The 10,427-nt window shown below is 36.5% G+C and overlaps 1 protein-coding gene across 1 annotated transcript in view; it reads left to right on the plus strand.

Annotated features, from left to right (window-relative positions):
- The window catches only part of TNPO1 (transportin 1), a 72,562-nt gene that overhangs the window by 12,448 nt on the left and 49,687 nt on the right, over window positions 1–10,427 (plus strand). Inside the window, exons 4-7 of the mRNA XM_007943329.2 lie at window positions 406–512; window positions 1,426–1,559; window positions 4,322–4,403; window positions 6,513–6,635. Coding sequence (XP_007941520.1) covers window positions 406–512; window positions 1,426–1,559; window positions 4,322–4,403; window positions 6,513–6,635 — 446 coding nt within the window. The remainder of the gene's footprint in view (window positions 1–405; window positions 513–1,425; window positions 1,560–4,321; window positions 4,404–6,512; window positions 6,636–10,427) is intronic.

Here is a 10,427-nt window from a genome sequence, read left to right on the forward strand (position 1 = left end):
CTCAGTGTGCTTATCTTTATTCCCAATTTTTAAATAAATAATATATATTTTTTTTTTAATAGGAGTGATTTTAATTAGTGGAGCTATTCTTGGTAATGCTGGAAAAGAACAGGTTATAGTCTTTTATACAGGTACTTGGTGGTAAAAAAAAAAAAAAGTGAAGAGATAGTGAAGTGCCAGGAAACAGATTAGAAACAGACTTGGTTTATGCTGGGATTTTTCCCAAAAAAAAGTATGGTGATGTGGGGATCATTGATAAGTGTTACTGTTTAAACGCTTTGCAAGTCTGGAATTGATTTGAGAAGTTAAAAATGTGTGTTTGTACAAGGGTACACACTTGCTTTTGTGGCAGTGAGTAACAGAATGCAGTATAATTTCCTAAAGATGAGTGTTTTTTACCCCAAGGTATTTTAATTACAACCATAGCTTCTAAGGGAGAATTGCAGAATTGGCCTGACCTCTTACCAAAACTCTGCAGCCTATTGGATTCTGAAGATTACAACACCTGTGAGGTAAGATACATGCTTCATCCATAGTATTTCTTTTCTGTGTCTCTCATCATTTTGTGCATCAGCAACCTTGTAGGGAATTTTTCTCTCTGAAACACAGCTTCAGAATTTAGGAGCCTGAAATTGTCTTTGTGTCTCACATTTCTAATCATTTATTTTACTATTTTTTTTACATAGTTAAGAGCATCAAGTTGTAAAACTTCATTACTGTATTTCCTATAAGGAATATCCTTCCCTCCCCTCCTTTATATTTATATTCTAAAAGCTGTTCTTGGGTATATATGTGTGTGATTATCAGACTACTGTCAGCCTCAGTCAGGTGATGATGAAATTTTTTACAGAGAGTCTGAAATTTGCCCAGTTCCCAGAGCATGAGTACTTTTTAAGCTTTTCTAAATTTTTTGTGCCTCTTCTTGTGTGACGTGTCTTCAGATTTTAATCATATATTAACTGTTTTCTTGTTATTTACCCCTGATCAAATCAATAGCAACCTTTCCATTTAGGAAGGTAAGAGAGAGTCTGTATGGTTTTATTTTCCTGTAATTTCTTACTGCCAATAAGTACTTTAAGTATCTTTCATTTCTAGGCCTCCAGTTTGTTTAGAAATCTGTTTTAAACAGAAACTTTTTAGACATTTTGCCTCTGTAAGAGAGTCCTAGGTTTAAGTCATTTAATATTAAGATAAAAATGTGCTGTTAAGTTAAATAGAGACTATAGATAATAGAATAGTGATTTTTTAAAAAAAAAATTGAATGACTAAATTTATGGGTTTTAGAAGACAGCACTTATGTGTTATATGTTATACATATAACACTTGTATGTTAACTGAGAACATCAATCCATAAGTTGGTCAATAGTTCTCAGTTTGCTTTTTAAATAACTTTTTTGATAGACTAATAATACGTATCTTTTACAGGGAGCATTTGGTGCTCTTCAGAAGATATGTGAAGATTCTGCTGAGATTTTAGATAGTGATGTTTTAGATCGTCCTCTCAACATCATGATTCCCAAATTTTTACAGTTCTTCAAGCATAGTAGTCCAAAAATAAGGTATTTATATATCTAATACTGAATTTATAAGCTTTGATAACAGCCTGACTACTCACTTACTTCTCATTACCTAATATTTTTGTGATTAGCAAAGGAATGGGATGTTCCACTAAGGTAAACTTAATATAGAATTGAAATTTACTTCTTTAAAAACAACAGCCCATAAAATGTTGATTCTTTCTATTGAAATTTTCATTAAAAAGTTCTCTGCCTTTTATGTGGTTAATTGCATTTGTAATGATTAACAGTAGTGCTGATTTGAAGTTCTTTTGTTTAAGGACAAGTTGGGGTTTTTTAAAAGTTATCAATCTTGGCATCTGTGCGTATGTAATAGAAAATCTTGTACATGGATAAGAGAAGAAAAGATTAATGATACTTTGAGGAGCACTGGTCACAATAATAAAAACCCAGAAGTAACCGAAAGGTCATCAAAAAGAAACTGCATGAATAAATTGTGGAATAGTCATGCAGTGAAATAGTGTACATTAGTCAAAGCAAGTGAGCTATAGTTACAAATACGGATGAATCTTAGCAACATGATAATAAGTTTTTAAAAAAATAAAAAATCCCCAAAGATTACATTCAATGTGATACTCTTTTTATAAAATTAAAGACAAAGATACATATACACACTTTTTGAGAGCCAGGACAAGAAGAGATACATGCACACCCATGTTCATCGCAGCACTATTTGCAGTAGCGAAAAGAAACAACCTAGGTGCCCATCAACAGAAGAATGGATAACCTATGGTACATATGCACAGTTGAATACAATGCAGCCCTAAGGAGTAATGTAGACTCTGCAAAACACTGCCATAGTGTGGATGAACTTGGAGGACATTACTCAGTGAAATAAGTTAGTCACAGAAGGACAAATACTATATTAGTCCACAATTGTGAAAAGTCAAGGAAAGGTTTTATATTTAGAAGGAAATTTTCTTTGTTGATTACCAGGGATAGGAGGGGAGGGAACAGTGCTAGATAGGTAGAAACAAGTATTGATTTGGGGGAAGGGAAGGGCTATATACCAAATGTGAGTGATGAGCACAGTGGCATTGAGGAAGTGGAAGACAGAGAGAGGTACATGGGAGATAAAACAGAGATGAACCCTTTTGCACATACAGTACTGTGTTAGTGATGACAAACATTGAACTAGGGTAGATAGATGGGTGGACAGGCTGAACAATCAGGTCTGTCTAGGCAGGGGGAATGTGCCCATGACTCTGTATAGAGTTGGCAGATGATGTATCTACAAGCATATTTACATGTTCTATAAAAATGTCCAGGTATATAGTAGAGCTGACAAGGAACAAGGTTGTGGTGACTTTCTGGTCACAGCCAGTACCCAGAGGGAGGGAGTGGTTGGACTTGTGGGCTCAGGACCATAGTCACAGGGGACATTAAACTCATTTGGCATATCGTACTACACAAAAGTGGAGGGTCGACGAAATGGGGGGAGGCCTTCAATGAGATGGATTGACACGGTGGCTGCGACGATGGGCTCAAGTATAGCAGGGATTGTGGGGCTGGCGCGGATCGGGCAGTGTTTCGTTCTGCTGTGCATGGGGTCGCTATGAGTCGGAAACGACTTGACGGCACTTAACAACAACAACAACTACACAAAAACATCGTTCCACATCCTACTTTGGTGAGTAGCATCTTGGATCTTAAAAGTTTGCAGACGGCCGTCTAGATGCAACAGTTGGGTCTCTCTTCATCGAGAGCAAAGAAGAATGAAAAAAAACAAAGATGCATGGAAACAATTAGTCTAGGGGACTGGTACACCGAGCGATCCTCAGCTTATATGACTACAAGACTGGAAGAACTAGATGGTGCCTGGCTGTCACTGTCAACCACTTGGAGAGGGATCTGTGTAGGAGATCCTGGATAGGGTAGGAGAACAATCTGGAATAAAACTCAAAATCATTTAAAAAAAAAAAAAAAGAAGAAGAAGAAGAAAGGACCAGGTTTGCTGGTCTGATAGAGCCTGATGGAACCCATGAGACTATGGCCCCTAGCTTCTCGTCAGGTCTGGAATTGAACCCACTCCTGTGGCTTCCAGTCAAACAAAAGATGGGCATGTGAGCTGAACATTCACATTAGATAGATGCAGTCCTTGGGATCAGTCATGGGAAAATGGAAGGGCAGTATATGTATGCACAGGGAGACAGCTTGGGGCAGGGAGTGCATGGGAGGGAAGGACGCAAGGAAGAGGTAACTAGGGGGAAGAGTGCTGTTACACTGTGGGAGATTGCAGTCAGTGTCCTGAGACAGAATGTGTATGAACTGCTGTGTGGAAAATGAATTTGCTGTATAAACTTTGACCCAAATCACAAAAAATTATCTCTCTCTCTCTCTCTCTATATATATATGTTGTTATTTGCCATCGAGTCGGCCCTGACTCCTAGCGACCCCTCCTTGGGTTTCCGAGGCAGTTATCACTACAGAAGTAGGATTGCCCAACCTTCCTTCCAAGGAGTGGCTGCTTGATTTGAACCGCCAGCCTCCTGGTTAGCAGTCAAGTGCCTTAGGCACTATGCTACCAGAGCTCCTATATATATAGATAGATAGATAGATATAGATACACACACACACACACACACATACGTACACATATATAGTAGAGTTATTTATAAATGCAAGAGAATGATAAAGTTGAGATATATATGTACAATAATATTTTTATGGAAGAATATTCTTGCCAATATTCTATAAATAGAAAAAAGCTGCATTGAGAATATGTTTTAAATTTTTGTTTCTAGGTCTCATGCTGTTGCATGTGTCAATCAGTTTATCATCAGTAGGACACAGGCTCTGATGTTGCATATTGATTCTTTCATTGAGGTAAGATTTATTTTCTCCCTCTTTGTTTTTGAGAAGGTTAGATAATGCTAACTGCATTATATTTTAAAACTATAATAATATATAATTACAATGTAAATTGCCAATATTTACATAAATTATTTCTTATACCATTAAATTAATATATAAACTGTAAATTTTGCTGAACATAAAAGTGCTTTATGTGTGTCTGTGTGTTTAATATCTTGAAACTTTAAAATTTTCTTCATTATTCTGTTAAAATTGTGTATGAAATGTGAAAAATTGATGAAGTTGGATAAATGTGACTTGATAAAGAATTTGAAGGCACAGACTAAAAAGGACATTGTATCTGGTTTTCTGTTGATGCCCATTGTAAAATAGAGGTAGCAGGGAAAATTAAGTCTTAAATTTCAACAAGCATCTCTAAAAAACACTTTTAACTTTTGGTAAAAACAGAAAGACAGTAAGCATAATTTTTTGGCCACGACCCATGAGCAGTAGAATTCCTTCTTGGAACCTCTACAACTTGATAACAATAATTGAAAGAGCTGTTAAAGTTTCTTGAGCATTTTATTTTCAACAAATGAGATTTGATTAAATGGTCATTTCAAATCATTCAGTGGTTAGATTGCTGATATTACTGTTGGAAAGTTATAGCAGAAGAAACATGTCATATTTAGTAGCAGGGAATTCATTTTGTTTCATTTTTCCTCGTCTCTTAAATTGAATGGCTTCTTTCTGAACATCTTTTACCAATAGACTAAGACATAAGAGTTCTCAAGTCATTTACAAATTGAAATAGGTTTTATTGAGTACCTACTATGAATCAGGCCGTGAGGTTGGTGCCAGGAATGTATAATTCTGTTTTTAGCCTAGTTTGGTCTAGAGATGGAATGGTGTGGTGGATAAGACCTGGAAATGTGGAGTAAGATCACCTGCTTTCAAATCTTAGCTTCTCAGTTTAGCCACTGTGTGGCCTTGGGCATCTTACTTAAAGGATGCTTTCAATTTCATCATCTGTAAAATAAGGCTAATAATAGGCCTGCCTTGGATTGTTATAAAGATAGTTTGTATAAATAAATTGAAACAGTTCCTACAAGAGTATACATTCTACATGTTAGTTGTTATTATATGTTAAAATATAGTAACAATTACATCAAGTCCATTCCAACTCATAGTGACCCCCACAGCATTTCCAATTCTGTAAAGCTTTACAGAAGCAGACTGCTTCATCTTTTTCTTTCTGGTGGTTTGAACGCCGACCTTTTGGTTAGTAGCCCAGTGCCTTAACTACGTGGCTACCAGAACTCCTTGCTATTATATTTAGAAGTGGTAATAGTAGTTGTAATTATATTAGTATTTCTTAGTGTTCTTTGTTGTTCAGTAAAGGGAACAATGATAGATGTACCAGTTCTTATAAGGAAATACTGTTTAGAATAAACTCACTGCTGTCAAGTCAGTTCGGACTCAAAGCGACCCTCCTTGGGTTTCCGAGGCAGTATCTCTACAGAAGGCGATTGATTGCCCAGTCTTCCTTCCGAGGAGTGGCTGGTGAGTTTGAACCAGCCTTCTGTAGACCAGATATTATTAAAGGGAGCGTTGAAAAACTTGTATAGCAGTAGATAAGAAATTAAAAAAAAAAAAAAACTGAGCCATAGGTAGTTCGAAAAGCATTGTTTTATATAAATCCAAATACAGTAAACATTGTATACTAAAATACAAACATTTTGCAGAAATACCAGAAGGATTTATTCAGTCTAGCAGGTAACATGTGAAAGTCAAAGTCTCTAAATCAAACTGTATTTTGATGGTTGTTACTGGGTGAATGCCCCTTTATCCTAATGACATGGTTTTATTCTCACAAACTAAAAATAACTTCAGAACACAACTCATTCTACTTTATCAAAGAATGGCTTTCATTATCATAATCAAAATTGTTGAAAGTTATTATATCCTGTATTTAAGTATTTAATATTTTAGGCCAGTTAATTCAGTCAGTACTTTTATTATATCTTCTTAGATTTCTTTAAATGTCACCAACTTAAAAGATTTCTTATCTTTATGTATAAACCTTTCTAATGTATCCAGATTTTGAGACTAAGGGGAAAAAATGTGTTTCTTCTGTAATAGAATCTCTTTGCATTGGCTGGTGATGAAGAACCAGAGGTACGGAAAAATGTGTGCCGGGCTCTTGTGATGTTGCTTGAAGTTCGAATGGATCGCCTGCTTCCTCACATGCATAATATAGTTGAGGTAACTCAAGCAATTTAAAGGCTTTTCTCGAGAATAAATAATCTTGGGGGTGGGGAGGGAGTATAATGTGAAACCACTGTTTTCTAAGATATGTAACACTTTTTTAAAAAATATATTTTATTGAAATATAATTTATGTACTGTGAAATACACAAAACTAAAGTGATTTGGTTTGTTTGTTTGTTTGTTTGTTTTTGCAGTGTTCCCTCCTCTCCCATCCCACCCCTGGTAACCAGCAAAGAAAGTTTCCTTCCATATATAAACCTTTCCTTGACTTTTTACAATAATCAACTAATACTGTATTTGTCCTTCTGTAATTGACTTATTTCACTCAGCATAATGTTCTCCAAGTTCATCCACACTATGCAGTGTTTTGCAGATTCTACGTTATTCTTTAGTGTTGCATAGTATTCCATTGTGTGTATGTACCATAGTTTGGTTATCCATTCTTCTGTTGATAGGCACATAGGTTGTCTCCATCTTTTTGCTATTGTAAATAGTGCTGTGATGAACATGGGTGTGCACGTACCTGTTCTTGTCCTGGCCCTCACTTCTTTAGGATATATACCTAGGAATGGAATTGTTCAGTCAAGTGGTATTTCTAATTCCAGCTTTTTAAGGAATCACCATACTGCTTTCCACAGCGGTTGTATCATTTTACAGTCCCACCAGCAGTAGATGAGAGTCCCAATCTCTCCACATCCTCACCAGCATTTGTTACTTTCTGTCTTGTTGAACTTTGCCATTAATGCTGGAATGAGATGGTATCTCATTGTTTTGATTTGCATCTCTCTGATGGCTATGATCATGAGCATTTCCTCATGTATTTGGTGGCTGCCTGAATATCCTCTTTGGTGAAGTATCCATATCTTCTGCCCATTTTTTAATTAGATTGTTCCTATTTTTGTTATTGAGGATTGGAATTTCTATAAATTTTAGAGATAAGTCCCTTGTCAGATATGTAGTTATTGACAAGTATCAATTTGTTTCTGTCATTTTGTTATGTGCTTTTCCATGGTGTTGCTGATTTCTTTGTTCCATATAATTAGCTATGCTGAGCTCGTTTTGTTTATGAATCATGTTACCACTTCCTTCATTGCTGTTGTTTTGATGGGAAGGTTTATCGTTTTTCTTTGAGGTTACCCTGTGGTTTATAATTTTCTTCCCAAGTTCAGAGCATTCCATTCTATCTTGTAGTTGTCTTGACTTCCCTACCATTTAGAAGTTCTGTAACTATACATTTTTTTCCCTCTTTTTGGTTTGTCGTTGTCTTCATTTGTCAATTGATATCTGGTTCCCTGTTTATAATCTTGTGGGCTTATTTACTTTGGATACTTCCATAACTGGGTTGGTATCTGGGTTATGTCATATGTGTTAATGGTCAGTTGCCGTTTGCTGTTGTTGGTTCTCTGCACAAAGGACTTTCTTTACCATCTCTTGTAAAGTTGATCTGGTTTTACCAAATTCCCTTAATTTCTGCTTATCTGGAAATGTCCTAATTGAATTATCAGGGAGTTCCAAGCTGCTGCTTCCTCAGGGTTGTGTTCTGGGTCTATATCCTGGTCCCTTGTTTCTCCTGCTTTATCTTGCTTCTTTGTGTGGACTGTGATACTCTGTTGTCTCTGAGACATTGTCACATTTTTGTGTTTATATTTAATTGGTGATTGTGTGTTAGAGTGACTTGCCCATGATTTTCATTTTCTTTGGATGTTATCTATGTAAACAGGGTACTGTGCTCCTCTCTTACACACTCACTACCTATCTCCTTTCCCGTTGTCAAGCTCCCGTATGTCCCTGCTGTCCTTGGCAAATGGAGCCTATTCTTAGGTCCCTGGAATCCGAGTGAGAATGCTGTCACTTTAAAATCCAAAATGGCTGCCGCTTGTAAACATTCAAAATGACTGCACCCTTGGTCACTTTAAATATCCAAAACACAGTGGCCGAAGCTTGTGAACAATCAAAATGACTGCACCCTCCAGACAGCCAGAAGTCCACAACTCAGGTCTCCCTCCTTGCTGTTTTCCTTCTTAGTCATAGGCCACCAGCACAGTTGTCCCCACAGCTGGCGACCAGGGCTGATCTTTAGGTCACTTCTCAAATCCGAACACCACTTGGAAGTATTCAGGCTGTTGGCCCTGTCAGAGTAGCTGACAGACTGCAGCTCCAACCGTCTCCATACTCACTGTTTTCATTCAGGTTTTTCCACTAGTTGGTGTCTAATCTACTTCTATATACTTCTTTTCAAAGCTCAGGGCTTCAGGATTATCTTCTGTATCTCTGTCAATTGGTTTTTCTTTTTTTTTGTTGAAGAGGGTCTGTGTAGCTTGTCTGCCTATTCCTCCATCCCTGGAAGTCCTTTTTAACACATTTTGATGGAGTGGCAGGATGGGGAATTTCAAAAGGTTAATGATTCTCTATAACTTTACATAATTTATCTTTATTTTGATATTTCCTCCATGAGACTTAAGATGTTACAGGAAGAAAAATGTTATTTAAAAAATAGCTAGCTTTTAACCTGGACAACTAGAAAACAGATTGTGTTTACTGGATACAGATTGTGTTTACTAGGGGTTCAGTTGCAGACCTGAAGGGCAGCTAGGGGCCATAGTCTCAGGGGTTCCCTCACGCTCTGTCAGACCAACAAACCTGGTCCCTTTTTTTTGCCCCCCCCCAAGTGATTTTGAGTTTGTTCCACATTGTTCTCCCACTCTATCCAGGATTTGCTACATAGATCCCCATCTGAGTAGTTGACAGTGGTAGCCAGGCACCATCTGGTCCTTCTGGTCTCATAGTTATATAGGCTGAGAATTGCATGGTGTAGAGGGAAGCTCTTTTTTAAAGGAGCACATCTAAGACCAAGCCAAAGAAAATAACCAACCATGGTGTGTGAGAACATCTTTTCTACAACATTAGGAAAAATAGTTAAGGGATATGTTTATGTAGCAATATAAGATGGAGATAAGTGATGTTTTCTTTGATGAACTTACTTTTCTGTGAAATTTTTAGAAGAGTTGGGTGCATTTGATTGAAATTCAGTGAGAGGGTAGAGTTAACCAGAAAGTTAAAAGACATTTTACTAGTTGCTAGGCTTGGTCACATCTGGAGAACCTATTTACAATGCGACAGTTTTTTCTCCAGCAGTATTCTGTAGCATAGGAGTAAAGTATGCATGTTATGGGGACTAGTCTTATGAGAACTCTGTTATCCTGTTTTATCATGTGAGATGTTTCCATCCAGCAGAGGGGTATATATGAGGCATTCATCAGTGTACTCCAATTTGCACCCCTGGGTATGTTACAAATCGCATGAGTCTTTCTATTTTGTTTATGTATGTAGGTTTCTTAACATATTTTGTTGGAAATTATAGTTTATAACCATGTAAAGAAATGTCACTACTTTTTCAAATTAAAAAAGTTTAACTTTTATAATTTGAGTATGTGGTTATGTTAATGTCTTCATTTTAAGAAAATTATAATGGAGTTCTTTATTTTGATGTTTCTAGGAAGTCTTGATTATTAATACTCATATTTCAATTATTTTATTGCTTTCATAACATAAGATAAAAATATCCAGAAGCAGATAAGCACTACATGCTCAGAACACTCGTCATTGAGAAACATTCAGAAGCAGTGCTGCTTAAATTTGTCTGCATTTTAGAGTCACCTAGTAAGCTTTAAAAAATTACATAAAACCTATATTGATATGCACCACTAAAGAATAATGTAGAATCTGCAAAACACCGCATAACGTGGATGAACTTGGAGGACATTATGCTGAGTGAAATAAGTCAATC

This window comes from Orycteropus afer, unplaced genomic scaffold (assembly GCF_000298275.1).
Source record: "Orycteropus afer afer isolate SDZICR_OR568_19922 unplaced genomic scaffold, OryAfe1.0 scaffold00104, whole genome shotgun sequence".
In the NCBI taxonomy this organism is placed as follows: domain Eukaryota; kingdom Metazoa; phylum Chordata; class Mammalia; order Tubulidentata; family Orycteropodidae; genus Orycteropus; species Orycteropus afer.